The sequence below is a fragment of the Osmerus mordax genome, chromosome 2 (assembly GCF_038355195.1).
Source record: "Osmerus mordax isolate fOsmMor3 chromosome 2, fOsmMor3.pri, whole genome shotgun sequence".
Classification (NCBI taxonomy): domain Eukaryota; kingdom Metazoa; phylum Chordata; class Actinopteri; order Osmeriformes; family Osmeridae; genus Osmerus; species Osmerus mordax.
This window is the reverse complement of record NC_090051.1, coordinates 5,241,179-5,257,750: the sequence shown is the minus strand read 5'-3', so window position 1 is coordinate 5,257,750 and position 16,572 is coordinate 5,241,179. Positions and strand designations below refer to the sequence as shown.

At 43.4% G+C, this 16,572-nt stretch overlaps 2 protein-coding genes across 2 annotated transcripts; one reads left to right on the top strand and one right to left on the bottom strand.

Annotated features, from left to right (window-relative positions):
- Positions 1-1,319: 1,319 nt before the first annotated feature.
- LOC136957854 (zinc finger protein 91-like) lies at positions 1,320-10,850 on the bottom strand. Its single transcript, XM_067252069.1, has 3 exons — positions 10,790-10,850; positions 8,652-10,209; positions 1,320-2,682 (listed from the first exon to the last, which is right to left on the bottom strand). The coding sequence occupies exons 2-3, from the start codon at positions 9,969-9,971 to the stop codon at positions 1,549-1,551; spliced, it is 2,454 nt and encodes an 817-aa protein (XP_067108170.1). The 5' UTR covers positions 9,972-10,209; positions 10,790-10,850; the 3' UTR covers positions 1,320-1,548.
- A 4,612-nt stretch (positions 10,851-15,462) lies between these two features.
- On the top strand, positions 15,463-16,411 carry LOC136957844 (collagen alpha-1(X) chain-like). The gene is made up of 5 exons (XM_067252058.1): positions 15,463-15,513; positions 15,606-15,713; positions 15,789-15,935; positions 16,072-16,179; positions 16,281-16,411. The coding sequence occupies exons 2-5, from the start codon at positions 15,620-15,622 to the stop codon at positions 16,394-16,396; spliced, it is 465 nt and encodes a 154-aa protein (XP_067108159.1). The 5' UTR covers positions 15,463-15,513; positions 15,606-15,619; the 3' UTR covers positions 16,397-16,411.
- Positions 16,412-16,572: the final 161 nt, after the last annotated feature.

Below are 16,572 nucleotides of genomic sequence, written 5' to 3'. Positions count from 1 at the left end.
TATAATTTTGTCCAAAACTCACGTTACTCCTACAAACTTGCTTTGTAAATGCTTGGTAAAGTTTAGACCTTTAATTGACAACATATAAACTTTTATTTACTCGAAATGTTGCTTCTGTTTTCAATTTGAATCAGTAAATGTAACACTAGGAATTCTCCCATCCTCTCAGGGCTCCATTTGGCAAAAGATGGATGACGATACATGTAATAATTCACGCCCAGTACCGCCTGAACAAAATTAAATGTGTTCATAATTCATCAATTCATCATTAAAGGTTTAAGACGCACTTGTTCCGAGAGTACAACGGATTTGCTGGACCTGATGCTAGTTTCCTCCAAGATCACAATGACTCGGATTGAGAGACTTGTTGCTCTTGTTGGTTAGTTGTAGTGTGGAATTCTTGTACTTAAAAAAAGTGCAAGAGTGTACCTGTAGAAAAAAGAATCTACAGGTACACTCTTGCAGTTTTTGAGTTTCATGTTGTTTAATTGTAACTTGTTTAACTGCATGCTCTTATGGTTCTTCCCTTTGGCACTTACTTGGTTTTTCACAATGCTTTATGTTTTGGCTGCTCGCAATGTTTGGGACTATCTTGTTCTCTTGTTGCTCTCTCTTGGAAGTCGCTTTGGATAAAAGCGTCTGCTAAATGCATACATGTAAATGTTCATAGCATGCCTGCCGTAGCCTACTCCATCCAAATCCGGCCGAGTGCGACAGATTATTGCCGGTGCGGATTGCGTTGTACTGAAACAAATGGACAAAAGCTCATATCGTGATATTAGCCCACCGTTAACGTTCGTGCTACAAAATTATACAGTGATTACATAAATTTTAGGACATATATGGCTGGGTCTGGGTGGTAGGACTAAGTTTAACACAACTCTGTTCCAGTCTTCATCTTCCAGTGAAGTAAGAGAGAAGGGTGTAAACGCCCTGTTACCAGGCTATCATCTGGTAAATATGACAATAAACCCTTTTGTTTCAGAACCATCCAGTCTCTTGGCCCTTTACTTGCAAATGTAAATTCAGAGAAGTGTGTTGTATTCTTCAACAATGGATAAAGATCAGTGTGCATTGGATGACTGATCATTAAGTTCAAATCAAGTTTATTACAAGCAATGTCACAGAGGGCTTGAAATACGCCCATAGAACTGCCCCTAACCAACCTAAACCCTCTAGAAGGACAAGGAAATTTTGAGAACAAATAGAAAAATCCTTGGGAGGAGCAGTTCAGTGCCCCCCTCCTCCAAAGACAGTTGGTGAAAGAGAGGTGCAGAACACAGGCTGTTCCCTGTCCCTCGCCCGGTTTGCATGTGTGTTCTGTCTTGTGTGTTTGTCTAGTGTTACGGCCTTTCCCCCTAAACAAGGTTTGTAAGACAGGCTAAACATTCTTACATCAATAAAAGTTAGACAACAAAATGGAAGAAACCTTGGGAGGAGCAGTCTAACAACAGAGGATTTTAGATTTTTTAGTTGTAGTTCTTCCAGCTGTGGGTCATACAGAAGTTCTCTCAGGTGGTGACTGCTGGGACAGCTTGGCCCCAGACATCACTGCTTTGGGGGTTTTCTATTGTGGACACGCAGGTGACGCTTCAGATGGCTACTTGTTTTACCTGAATAGTCACAGAGGTCACAGCTGTAGGGCTTCTCTCCAGTGTGGATCCTGCGGTGAGTTCTCAAAGTGGAAGCCTGGCTAAAGGTTTTACCACAGAGGTCACAGTTGTGGGGCTTCTCTCCAGTGTGGATCCTGCTGTGAGCTGTGAAATTGCCAGCATGGCTAAAGGTTTTACCACAGAGGTCACAGCTGTAGGGCTTCTCTCCAGTGTGGATTCTGAGGTGAGTTCTCAAAGTGGAAGCCTGACTAAAGGTTTTACCACAGAGGTCACAGCTGTAGGGCTTCTCTCCAGTGTGGATCCTGCTATGAGCTCTGAAAGGGCCAGCCTGGCTAAAGGTTTTACCACAGAGGTCACAGCTGTAGGGCTTCTCTCCATTGTGGATCCTGCTATGAGCTCTGAAAGGGCCAGCCTGGCTAAAGGTTTTACCACAGACATCACAGCTGTAGGGCTTCTCTCCAGTGTGGATTCTGCGGTGAATTGTGAAACTGCTACCACTGCTAAAGGTTTTACCACAGAGGTCACAGCTGTAGGGCTTCTCTCCAGTGTGGGTTCTGCGGTGAATTGTGAAACTGTTAGCATGGCTAAAGGTTTTACCACAGAGGTCACAGCTGTAGGGCTTCTCTCCAGTGTGGATTCTGCAGTGATCTGTGAAACTGCTAGCACGGCTAAAGGTTTTATCACAGAGGTCACAGCTGTAGGGCTTTTCTCCAGTGTGGATCATGCGGTGAACAGTGAAATGGTTAGCTCTGCTAAAGGTTTTATCACAGAGGTCACAGCTGTAGGGCTTCTCTCCAGTGTGGATCCTGAGGTGATTTCTCAAAGTGGAAGTCTGGCCAAAGGTTTTACCACAGAGGTCACAGCTGTAGGGCTTCTCTCCAGTGTGGATTCTGCGGTGAATTGTGAAACTGCTACCACTGCTAAAGGTTTTATCACAGAGGTCACAGCTGTAGGGCTTCTCTCCAGTGTGGATTCTGCTGTGAATTGTTAAACTGCTAGCACGGCTAAAGGTTTTACCACAGAGGTCACAGCTGTAGGGCTTCTCTCCAGTGTGGATCTTCATGTGCATCTTGAGGCTTCTGGATGAGGAAAGGCTCTTCCCACAGGTATCACAGTGATGTGTCTCCATAACTCAGCTCTCTCTTTGTTCTCTGTCTGGTCTCTCTGGATCCTGTATCTAGTCTCTGGAAGCTTGTTTCTCTCTGGTTGATCCTCTGTCTGGTTACTGCTGTGTCTGGTTGAGTCTCTCTATGGTTGAGTCTCTCTCTGTAGTCTCTCTGATTGAGTCTCTGTAGTCTCTCTGGTTGAGTCTCTCTGTAGTCTCTCTGGTTGCGTCTCTGTAGTCTCTCTGGTTGATCATCTGTCTGGTTAGTGCAGTTTCTGGTTGAGTCTCTCTCTGTAGTCTCTCTGGTTGAGTGGCTGTAGTCTGTCTGGAGCCTTAATGTGTCTTCTCTGTCTCCGCCCATGATCAAGAATGATTGGCCAGTAGGGGATCTGGAAGAAACAGTTCCAAGTTAATGATAACTCAGATTACACATATGAAGGAAACCTTTTGTCTGTCATAATGTCCACTTTGCATATGTAATGTTGATCATTTGGTGAAAAGTGTATGTTTCTCTGATTTATTTTTACTGGAAAAACAAACACAATACTTTGATAAAAATGTAATCTGTGGCATACAACTTGGAACTGTTTTCACAATGTATGCTTCATGTTTTGGCTGCTCGCAATGTTTGGGGCTATCTCGTTGTTATGATCAGTGACCTATGCACTTTTGTAAAGCTCTCTCTTGGAAGTCGCTTTGGATAAAAGCGTCTGCTAAATGCATAAATGTAAACTCCTCATAGTAATTTGGTTTTCTTTAAAATAATAATAGCCTATATGATTAATTTCTACACAATAAGCATGTAAATTAACAATAAAAGGACTTTGGATTGGAATTGCAAAGTTTTAAATCCAACAATATTATTATACTCTATATTGCATGCGTTTCATTTTCTAAAACTGATAGTTACAACATAGAAAATAAATTACGGAATGCTTATGAGCACTCAATTTATATTGGCTCCACAGCAGCAATACAGAACACAGCACACAATATGCTGACCACTAGGGTGGTGTTATGGCAGTTTTTGACATAGTTACAATATCTATGTTTCTTTAAGCGGTAAAAAGTAAGTTCCTTTGTTATAGACAGACGAATGTAAGACACTGAGGCTCTGTGGTGTGGTTTACTCTGTAGAATGGACACTCAGATTGTCTTAAGGTATTTATGATGGGGGTTGGGGGAGATTGTTATCTCAGTTGAGCGAGCTGAACTAACCTTTTGGCCAAGGAGATTGTGTCCTTAACCATCTCCTCATTTAGAGAGGGAGCTGGGACATCAAAGAACTGTGGGACACTTGATGTGGAGTCAAACTGTCACTGAGTAGTGCTGGCCAATCACAGCTATATTGATGGATTGACCATCAGAAGAACCATTTGTTCTAAGTTTATATAAGGCAGGGTTTTAGGGTTGTTCTTCACCACTCTCTCGAACGACCTGTAGGTTACATCTGCATGTCTTTCGTTAGAGTACTCTGTTAATTCTTAAATTGTACAAACTAAATAAATTATATTGAAACCGCCATCTTGACTATTCAGATCTACACAGTGCCACTTGAATTTCCGCCATGTCAGCGGTCAAATTAACGTTCACAAAACTGGAGTAAATACCGTCTGCATCTACATAACATTAAATCCGTACAATCGTACATTTATTTTCAACCACTTTTATTACAAGATTGAGACAACTTAAAGCATATGAAACATACATAATTATGTGGGCAATGTAGAACAGCAGACAGATTTGAAATATATCATTTTGTTAAAAGTTATGACCATTGTAGTGATAAGTAACTCTCTTCTCGCCGGTCTCCCGGCATGCGCAACCCGCCCTCTCCAGAGGATTCAGAACACAGCAACCTGCCTCATCTTCAACCTACCCAGACGGTCCCAATGTTACCCCGCTCTTCATCTCCTTCCACTGGCTACCCATCACGGCCCGCATCAGATTCAAGACTCTGGTACTGACCTTCCGAGCGGTGAACAGGACTGCACCTGACTAAATCCAGTCTCTTGTCCAGCCTTACACCCCCCCCCCCGCCACCTACGGTCTTCTTATGACAACCATCTGGTGGTCCCACCCCTCAAGAGCGCCCGCTCCCAACCCAAGCTCTTCTCCTGTCTGGCCCCCCAATGGTGGAATCATCTCCCCACCTCCATCAGAGATTCTGACTGTCTCTCCACCTTCAAGAAAAGGCTAAAGACACACTTGTTCCGGGAGTACAACGGTACTTAGGAAATATTTGTTGGATCAGATGTTAGTTTATTTCCTCCAGGAACACAATGACACTAATTGAGGGACTTGTTGCACTTGTTAGTTGTAACTGATTTAACTACTTGTAGCCTACTCGCTGTGAATTATATTTTTGTTGCTTGCTTTCATCCAGGTACACTCTAGCACTTTCGAGGATCACGTTGTTTAATTGTAATTTGTTTAACTACATGCTCTTCTGGTTCTACCCACTGCCACTTATTTGCTTTTCACCAGGGGTGATTCTAGGATCAGACCTTTAGGGGTGCTCAGCCCCCAATGAGAATGTGACATGAATACAGTGCCTTGCAAAAGTGTTAAACCCCCTTGCTAATAAATTCCTAATTTCACTGGATAACAATTAATACATTTATGTATTATTATGCAAAATATTGAATGAATGAAAAAACTAAGGATGTCCCTTTCTTCATGAACTACCAGCATCAAATGATAATAAACAATAATAATTTTATTTTTTTGAATTATTATTTTTAGGGGTGCTGAGATGAAATTTAAGGGTGCTCAAGGAGTTTAAATCGCCATTGCTTTTTACAATGTATGCTACCCGCAATGTTTTGAATAAATGTCAATTTAATGTAAGTGGAAAAAAACTGAATCCCCCCCCCCCCAAAAAAAGAGAGCAGCTAGCGCTATGCACCTACACTCCTCTCCATAACTAAAAAGGTTTTACATTTTACCACAATCAAACTGGCCAAACAAGTAGTAGATATTCAGCTTAAGGGGTACATAATGTAGCTAGTTAATGTTTATTTAGCAAGTTTCACATAAATCTGCCAAAAACGAGGCTACAGTTAGGTCCATAAGTATTTGGACATTGACACAATTTTCAGCATTTTGGCTCTGTATACCACCACAATGGATTTGAAATGAAACAATCAAGGTGTGCTTTAAGTGCAGACTTTCAGCTTTAATTTCAGGGTATTTACATCCAAATCAGGTGAACGGTGTAGGAATTACAACACATTTTATATGTGGCCCCCCCCTTTTTAAGGGACCAAAAATAATTGGACAAATTAACATAATCATAAATCTAATTGTCACTTTTAATACTTGGTTGCAAATCCTTTGCAGTCAATGACAGCCTGAAGTCTGGAACCCATAGACATCACCAGACGCTGGGTTTCGTCCCTGGTGATGCTCTGCCAGGCCTCTACTGCAACTGTCTTCAGTTCCTGCTTGTTCTTGGGGCATTTTCCCTTCAGTTTTGTCTTTAGCAAGTGAAATGCATGCTCAATTGGATTTAGATCAGGTGATTGACTTGGCCATTGCAGAACATTCCACTTCTTTGCCTTAAAAAACTCTTTGGTTGCTTTCGCAGTATGCTTCGGGTCATTGTCCATCTGCACTGTGAAGCGCCGTCCTATGAGTTCTGAAGCATTTGGCTGAATCTGAGCAGATAATATTGCCCGAAACACTTCAGAATTCATCCTACTGCTTTTGTCAGCAGTCACATCATCGATAAATACAAGGGAACCAGTTCCATTGGCAGCCATACATGCCCACGCCATAACACTACCTCCACCATGCTTCACTGATGAGGTGGTATGCTTTGGATCATGAGCAGTTCCTTCCCTTCTCCATACTCTTCTCTTCCCATCATTCTGGTACAAGTTGATATTGGTGTCATCTGTCCATAGGATGTTGTTCCAGAACTGTACAGGCTCTTTTAGATGTTTTTTGGCAAACTCTAATCTGGTCTTCCTGTTTTTGAGACTCACCAATGGTTTACATCTTGTGGTGAACCCTCTGTATTTACTCTGGTGAAGTCTTCTCTTAATTGTTGACTTTGACACAGATACGCCTACCTCCTGGAGAGTGTTCTTGATCTGGCCAACTGTTGTGAAGGGGTTTTTCTTCACCAGGGAAAGAATTCTTCTGTCATCCACCACAGTTGTTTTCCGTGGTCTTCCGGGTCTTTTGGTGTTGCTGAGCTCACCAGTGCGTTCTTTCTTTTTAAGAATGTACCAAACAGTTGATTTGGCCACACCTAATGTTTTTGCTATCTCTCTGATAGGTTTGTTTTGATTTTTCAGCCTAACGATGGCTTGCTTCACTGATGGTGACAGCTCTTTGGACTTCATATTGAGAGTTGACAGCAACAGATTCCAAACACAAATACCATACTTGAAATGAACTCTAGACCTTTTATCTGCTCCTTGTCAATGAAATAACAAACTCCCTTTATGAGAGAATAACATACACCTGGCCATGGAACAGCTGAGCTGCCAATTGTCCAATTACTTTTGGTCCCTTAAAAAGGGGGGGGGCCACATATAAAATGTATTGTAATTCCCACACCGTTCACCTGATTTGGATGTAAATACCCTGAAATTAAAGCTGAAAGTCTGCACTTAAAGCACATCTTGATGTTTCATTTCAAATCCATTGTGGTGGTATACAGAGCCAAAATGATGAAAATTGTGTCAATGTCCAAATACTTATGGACCTAACTGTATATAGGCCTACTGCACGGTCAGTAGCTCACTGGTCGTATAATTTTGTCAGAAACTCGCGTTACTCCTACACATGCTTCGTAACTAAAAAGTTTAGACGTTTAATTGATAAAATGGACAACACATATAAAGAAACTGAATTAATGCGACAAACCTGATGTAGCCTACTCGATCTAAACCCGGCCGGTGCGGATTACATTTTATTGAAACAAGTGGACTAAAATGTTTAAGAAAAACTCATATCATGATATATATAGCCTACAGTTACTGTCCCCAGCTACAAAATTATACAATTTTGTAAAATTTAGGACATAGGTCTACCGCCCAGCCCTATGTTTAACACATCTCTGTTCCAGTTTTCATCTTCCAGAGAGGTAGGAGAGAAGGGTGTAAACTGCCCTGTTATCGGGCTATCATCTTGTAAATAGGACAATAAACCCTTTTGTTTCAGAACCATCCAGTCTCTTGACCCTTTACTTCCAAATGTAAATACAGAGAAGTGTGTTGTATTCTTCAACAATGATGAAGATCAGTGTGCATTGGACGACTTATCATCAAATTCAAAATGTCACAGAGGGCTTGACATACCCCCATAGAACTACCCTTAACCAACCTTAAAACGTTTAAAAGACAAGGAAAATTTGAGAACAAATAGAAGAAACCTTGGGAGGAGCAGTTCAGTGCTTCCCTCCTCTTAAGACAGTTGGTGAAAAAGAGGTGCAGAACACAGGCTGTTACCTCCCTCGCCTTGTTTGCATGTGTGTTTGTCAAATGTTACGAACTTCAACCCTAGACAAGGTTCGTAAGTTACAAATCGTAACACATGCTAAACAGTCTTACATCAATAAAAGTTAGACAACAAAATGGAAGAAACCTTAGGAGGAGCAGTCAGACAGCAGAGTTTAGATCTTTTAATTATAGGCCAGTAGTTCTTCCAGCTGTGGGTCATACAGAAGTTCTCTCAGGTGGTGACTGCTGGGACAGCTTGGCCCCAGACATCACTGCTTTGGGGGTTTTTCTATTATGGACACGCAGGTGACTCTTCAGATGGCCATTTGTTTTACCTGAATAGTCACAGAGGTCACAGCTGTAGGGCTTCTCTCCAGTGTGGATCCTGCTGTGAATTGTGAAATTGCTATACCTGCTAAAGGTTTTACCACAGAGTTCACAGCTGTAGCGCCTCTCTCCAGTGTGGATTCTGCGGTGAACTGTTAAACTGCTACCACTGCTAAATGTTTCATCACAGAGGTCACAGCTGTAGGGCTTCTCTCCAGTGTGGGTTCTATGGTGAATTGTGAAACTGCTAGCCTGGCTAAAGGTTTTTGCACAGATATCACAGCTGTAGGGCTTCTCTCCAGTGTGGATTCTGCGGTGAACTGTGAAATTGCTAACACTGCTAAAGGTTTTATCACAGAGGTCACAGCTGTAGGGCTTCTCTCCAGTGTGGATTCTGCGGTGAATTGTGAAACCTTTAGCATGTCTAAAGGTTTTACCACAGAGGTCACAGCTGTAGGGCTTCTCTCCAGTGTGGATTCTGCGGTGAACTGTGAAATTGCTAACACTGCTAAAGGTTTTATCACAGAGGTCACAGCTGTAGGGCTTCTCTCCAGTGTGGATCCTGCTATGAGCTCTGACCTGGCCAGCCTGGCTAAAGGATTTACCACAGACGTCACAGCTGTAGGGCTTCTCTCCAGTGTGGATCTTGCGGTGAACTGTGAAATTGCCAGCGTGCCTAAAGGTTTTACCACAGAGGTCACAGCTGTAGGGCTTCTCTCCAGTGTGGATCCTGCTGTGAATTATGAAATTTCTATACCTGCTAAAGGTTTTATCACAGAGGTCACAGCTGTAGCACTTCTCTCCAGTGTGGATTCTGCGGTGAAATGTGAAACTGTTAGCATGGCTAAAGGTTTTACCACAGAGGTCACAGCTGTAGGGCTTCTCTCCAGTGTGGATTCTGCGGTGAACTGTGAAACTGCTACCACTACTAAAGGTTTTATCACAGAGGTCACAGCTGTAGGGCTTCTCTCCAGTGTGGGTTCTGCTGTGAACTGTGAAACTGCTATTACTGCTAAAGGTTTTACCACAGAGGTCACAGCTGTAGGGCTTCTCTCCAGTGTGGATTCTGCGGTGAACTGTGAAACTGCTATTACTGCTAAAGGTTTTACCACAGAGGTCACAGCTGTAGGGCTTCTCTCCAGTGTGGATTCTGCGGTGATCTGTGACACTGCTAGCACGGCTAAAGGTTTTATCACAGAAGTCACAGCTGTAGGGCTTCTCTCCAGTGTGGATCCTGCTATGAGCTCTGAAATGACCAGCCTGGCTAAAGGTTTTTCCACAGAGGTCACAGCTGTAGGGCTTCTCTCCAGTGTGGATCCTGCGGTGAACTGTGAAATTGGCAGCCTGGCTAAAGGTTTTATCGCAGAGGTCACAGCTGTAGGGCTTCTCTCCAGTGTGGATCTTCATGTGCTTCTTAAGGTTACTGGATGAGGAAAGGCTCTTCCCACATGTATCACAGTGATGTGTCTCCATAACTCAGCTCTCTCTTTGTTCTCTGTCTGGTCACTCTGGATCCCGTATCTAGAGTCTGGAAGCTTGTTTCTCTGGTTGATCCTCTGTGTGGTTACTGCTGTGTCTGGTTGAGTCTCTCTATGGTTGAGTCTATCTCTGTAGTGTCTCTGGTTGAGTCTCTGTAGTCTCTCTGGAGCCTTAAGGTGTCTTCTCTGTCTAGTCTCCGCCCATGATCAAGTATGATTGGCCAGTAGGGGATCTGGAAGAAACAGTTCCAAGTTAACGACAACTCAGCTTTCACATATGAAGGAACTCTTTTGTCTGTCAGTGTCCACTTTGCATATGCAATGCTGATCCTTTGGTGAGAGGTGGAAGTTTCTCTGATTTATCTTTTAATGGAGAAACTCACAACACTGATAAAAACGTAATCTCTGGCATACAACTCTTCATACTAATTTGGTTTTCTTAAAAATAATAATAGCCTATATGATTAATTACTACACAATAAGCATTACATGTAAATTAACAATAAAATGACTTTGGATCGTAATTGCAAAGTTTTAAATCCAATAATATGAATATACTCTATTGCATGTGTGTCATTGTCTATACAAAACGGATAGTTACAACATAGAAAATAAATGACAGAATGTTTATGAGCACTCAACTTATATTGGCTCTACCGCAGCAGTACAGAATCAAATCAAATAAAAATATATTTGTATAGCACTTTTTACACGCAAGCATGTCACAGAGGGCTTCACATACGCCCATAGAACTGCCTCTCAACCAACCTAAACCCTCAAGGAAGACAAGGAAAAACTGCCAGAAAAACTCACTGAAGGAGAAAAAATTGAAGAAACATTGGGAGAAGCAATTCAGTGAGGGATCCCATCCTCCAGAGACGGTTGGTGAAAGAGAGGAGCGGAACACAGGCTTAACATAGTCATACAGCAGGGAAATGTCAATGTATTTTGAAACACCAAAATCCATTGTTCAACTTGGTAGATGTGGGAAGCACACTATCTTTATGCGGTCAAATTGAAGTTCACAAAACTGGAGTAAATACCTTGAGACTCACAAGACTGTCTGCATCTAACGTTACATAACATAAAATCATATTACACACACTTTCCACAACGTACTAACAAATCCCCATTAATAAAGACAAACACTGAGTAGCTAACAACACAATCGAAGTAAAGCTAGGCTAGCTAGAGCTAGCTACTGTAGCACCGAAATTAGTTTAAAAACAAGCACAACGTCGCAAATCCTGGATACAACGCCAAAAGCAATGCATATAATGCTACAGTAGTACTTACATTCATAGCTGTTAAAACTGCAACAGAGCTTAACTTTAGCCTACGTATCTCCATGATAAACTACATTGATTTACTGTAGAGCTCACGTAACCGGGGATACAAACAAAATACTTTAAAGTCAATGATACAAACACTCAAGATGCAGTTGCACATGTCAAACACCAGGTTACACCAGAAAGGTAGAAATGCTATAATGATAGGATTCTTCTCACCAGATCACTGTTGATACAGCCGACAATATCAATATGAATCAGTTTACATTTCATACTGCTTGAAGCTGTTTGCTTGCGGGTCAAGATGGTAGCCTTGGTAACCACATTTGAGAAAAGTTGACCAAATATGTTTCTTACTGCATATGTAGTTGATGTGATGGATGAGCTGGTAAGAGATCAGTCTGATTGCGGGTCATTCAGTTGGTGTTTAGGAACCCATACCCTGTGCTCTGTGATTTCGGAGGGTCTGTACTGCACAGCAGGAGAGCCAGGGGAACCAGAGCAAGATGGAGACCTAGGTCCACCTAGGGGTAGAGGATTCCCAGGTTTCAAAGGTGACTTTTGGTTATTTATTAATTTGTTTGTTGATTGATTCACTTATCTTTCATGCACCTTGTTTAGTAAATGTCATTGATCATATCAATATAGTACAAAGTTAGCTTTTGGCTTCCTGATCTTCCCCATCACAGCATGAGTTCCAAATAAAATTGGGAAAAAATGTACTAATGACTGTCCTCCATTTAGTCTTTTCCTTCCCTGGCCCCCTTTGTGCCCAGTAACCCTGGAGCACCTGGAGAGAAGGGCGATGCCGGAGAACAAGGTAATGTTGCCTAACCACTGTCTTCTCACCGGGGTTGGGGTTGTTTTTTTTAAAATCCAGTAATGAAGAAATGAAGAACATGTATGTGCTCTCTAAGACTCGCTGGTGGGACAGGTCCCCCTGGGTACAGAGGACTTTCTGGACCTGACGGCGCAAAGGGACAGAAAGGAGACTTGGGGCAGGCAGGACCTACTGGAATCAAAGGTATTTTTTGGTAGGGCCAATAGGATTCACTGGACCACTGGGCCTATCAGGACCTAAGGGAGTTCCAGGGCCACCTGGTCCAACTGGATTAACAGGTACCAGAAACAGACAATATGCAAATCCATATTCCTTGTATCTCAACGTTAGTTTTATAGGTGCTGATGGTGGTAACTATATTAGATTGAAAGGATTGTGTCAGTTGTTAATCATTGAGGAAATAGTATTACATGACGTGCATAGTTTGAAGGACTGCCATTGCCCAGGTGAAGCAGGTTTGCCAGGTTACCCGGGGATTAAAGCGGAGTGTGGAGAGAGTGGTGCTACAGGCAGACCTGGATCTCCTGGATCCCCCCTGTGGAGTGTGAAAGCGGGGCCAAAGGCATTGCAGGGGCCCCTGGACCAGTAGGGGACATAGGCCCTCCAGGTAAGTACTGCCTACATGTATGTGTTCATTACAGGCACCTGTGATGAGGAAAAACTATGATTTGGTCTGTTGGCAGGCAGTCAGGTCATTCTGTGTGTGGGTGTATCAGGTTGTGCTGGTGTGAAAGGTGATGTCAGGAGGGGACTCAGGTGTACCAGGAGCTGATGGACAGAAATGTTAGAGAAACAGTATACTGTATGTGTTTCCCAAAGCATGATCCGAGGTAGCTACACACTGTCATTCCCCTCTTAGGGAGTAAGGCCGAATCCCAATACTGTCCCCTACCCCTTAGTTTTGCGCATTCACATGAGATTAAGTGGTGTCCCAATACTCTTTTTGAGCAAGGGGTAGGGCTAAGACGAAGGGGTATACACCCCTTAAAACCAAGTGTTTTCGGGAGCTTACTTGAAACCTAGGGGTATGTGAATCCTGCTCAACCTGCAACAATGGCAGACAAATCATCCAGAGTCCCATAAAAGTAATATTTTCGGCTTAAATAATTGATAAAAAAATTATGACAGTCTTGTTTTTTGCTGTACACAGTCCTGTACATGTATATTTGCAACCATGTTCTTAATTGAAACATTTTTTTAAATTGCTAGTTTTCTACGCTAACATTACATTGCTGATTTGCACAACAGTCTTGCATTTCTCTGATTAGCCTTGAATGGACTCCATGCATGTCTACAGTTTAACTAAACTCCATTAGCAGCTGTGAAGCACGGACAGACTCCAAGAGAGAAGGTACGCCAAAGGGTTTTAATAGCACCCTTTGGTACAAAACAAAAAAACATTAACAAAAACTGAGTTACGTCGGTGTGTTTCTTGTTCTCCCAGGGTCTCTTCCTTCAGCCCTCCTGGCTCATGTGGTTGGTCTCGTTTCTCCTACGGCGAGTCTGTGTCACACAAAACCATGTCTAACCCCATATTGCCCCTGTTTGTCCCCTTTTGTACCCACCAGGTGTGAGGTAGATGAGGAACAGGTGTGCCTCGTTGAGGCTTTGCTCCTGTAACGAGGCCAACGGGCTGCCAGGCCCATGGCTGACAAGGCCCCCTTGTCACACAGCGAAGACATCAATAGACATCGATATACGTACCCAAGTGGTGTCTCATTTCATAGGGCTATGTAGCCCTTACCTCTCAGTTTCGAGGGCTAGGGCTAAACTAAGGGCTAGGGATAAGGGGTAGTGGTAAGACAGCGTATTGGGATTCGGCCTAAGGGTGTTATGGGAAGACAGGGTGAGCCAGGATATACAGGGGTTGGTGGACCCACTGGTGTGGATGCTGGACCTCTTGGGCCATCTGGCTCCTGTGGGCAGCAGGGGGGGACACTGGCCTACCAGGTTTTACAGGCCAGAGGGGCATCACCGGCTTCCCTGGAGAACCTGGAGACCAGGTAGATTTATCTCTGAGGGATCTATAACTGCCTCCTCCCATAGCTCCATCTGGTGAGAAAGGTGATCAAGGAGAACCAGGATTTTCAGGCGCACCAGGGCCCAAAGGGTCGCCTGGCCCTCCAGGATCCATTGGGCCACCTGGTCCTCCAGGTAAGAACATGCATGGGAAAGCCTTGTAGACAGACAGACACACAGTGGCCTGTGGAGCAGCAATGGTGTCCTCACTCCTTTCTCACTGGCAGGTGTCTTCGGACCACCAGGACCAGGGAGGCCGGGGGCCGAGAGCCCCCAAGGAAATCTGGGAGGGCCCGGTCCCAAGGGAGAGCAGGGTCCCCAGAGACTCAAAGTTTTGTTTGAGTAGAATTGAGAAGAGATTTGTTTTTAAATCATATATATACTTTTTTTTTTCAACATTAAAACAACAAATTTTACAAAAGTACAAAGTTGGCCTTGCTGAAATGTTTCTTTTTTTTATGAATTGTTGGTATTGACTGAAAAATATGCCGTACTCTCAAATCAGAAAATGCATTAAACAAAATCAACTCAAAATAGGGAGTCAGATGGCTGAGCGGTGAGGGAGTCGGGCTAGTAATCTGAAGGTTGCCAGTTCGATTCCCAGCCGTGCAAAATGACGTTGTGTCCTTGGGCAAGGCACTTCACCCTACTTGCGTCGGGGGGAATGTCCCTGTACATACTGTCGCTCTGGATAAGAGCGTCTGCTAAATGACTAAATGTAAAAGGCAAAAGCATCAAAGCAATGGAAGCCAACAGACTGAATAAACTTAGATTAGAATGGTCAAGTCAACTGATAAAGAGTTAAGTCTCATACTCATACTTGCTACCAGGTCTCCCAGGGCCGCTGGGCCTACATGGGCTGGATGGGCTGAAGGGTGTGAAGGGAGTTGGAACAAGAGGTAAGTAGGAGGAAAAAGTTGAAAAAAAAATTGTGTAATTTTTTGGGTTGCCCAAAAATATTGAAAACATTTGTGAAAAAGGTTTTGAAAATATATATATTTTTTAAAGTTTGCAAAATCGTTTCTCAAAAATATTTTTTTGTTGTTGAAAAAATAAGGTTACATTATTGATGTGTACTTCTTTACTTTAACTTCAGTAAAAAAGTGTAGTCAATAATTCCAGAGTCTTTTTAAACATGAGTATCTTTACGTGTACTTGAGTGAAGGATGTGTGAACTTCTGCCATCTCTGAGTAGGAGTCTGAAGAAAGGAGAGAATTATATTAAAACTTGGATTGACACCCACACACATATGTTTCAGGACCTGGTGTGCCAGGAACCCCAGGGTATGTGGGGCCAACAGGAGACAAGGGATCCAGAGGCTGTCAAGGCTCCCAGTGGCCAATCCAGTCTGGGCCACTGGGGCCAAAGGGCCAATCAGGATTCACAGGTACAGATATCAAACATATTGGCAACCTAGATGTCTGTGTCTGTAAAGTCGACTTCTGTGACATGGTGTGACAACCGTATCTCCCTGTGCAGGTAGTCCAGGACCTATGGGTGCCACAGGCCAGCCAGGTGTTGACTGTACCAACCCCATTCCAGGGCACTGTGGAGAGGAAGGCTTCCCTGGGCGAGATGGAAACTCTGGTCAGAACTCCCCCCCAACCCACCCTGTACCGTTTTCTTGTCATGCAAAGTTATTATGTTGTTATTTTAATTCAGGACCACCTGGTGACATTGGGCTTGCTCTACCAATGACTGAAGACGAGGGAGCTAATGGTGCACCTGGGTCTCCTGGGCTGAAGGGGGAGAAGGGGTCTCCAGGAGTCTATGGGCTACCTGGCATTGCAGGATTACCTGGCTTCAAAGGTAACCCTTACTCTATAGCCAGCTGGTATTATGTTCGTAATTACTAATCTATTAGTTTAACCTTCATTGCTGTCAAATATATTGATGTTGACATGTGCTGTATCATGTCTAAACATGTGGGTGGCATTTTCCTTAGGTGAGATTGGTAGTCCTGGGTTAATGGGGATTCCCGGACACACAGGCCCCTCTGGAACTTGCGGCCCACCTGGATGTAAGGGGGCCCATGGCCAAAAGGGAGACCCAGGTGAGTTAATGGTGGTTATTTTGAACAATGGACACAACTGTAAACTAACGAAACACTACTAAATCCTCCACTCTGTCTGACTGTTAGTCCTCTATCCACAGGACCAAAAGGAGAAGTATGGGTAGTGATCTCTACGGGGGACGCATTAGCCCCTCCCGGGCCCCCAGGAGCCCCAGGTCTACCAGACAAGAAGGCTTTCCTGGAGCTCCAGGAGTAAATGACAGAGACGGACCTAAAGGTGAGGTCTAAAAACAGAAAGACCATAATCTTCATTATAAGGCATTAAAAGTGGAAGTTTATCATTAAAAGTCTGAGGTCAGAAGAATGTGCCTTTCCCTTCTGCTTCTGTTTATTCTTGCAGCAAGGAGGAGCAGTTCTAAAACAGTACCATAG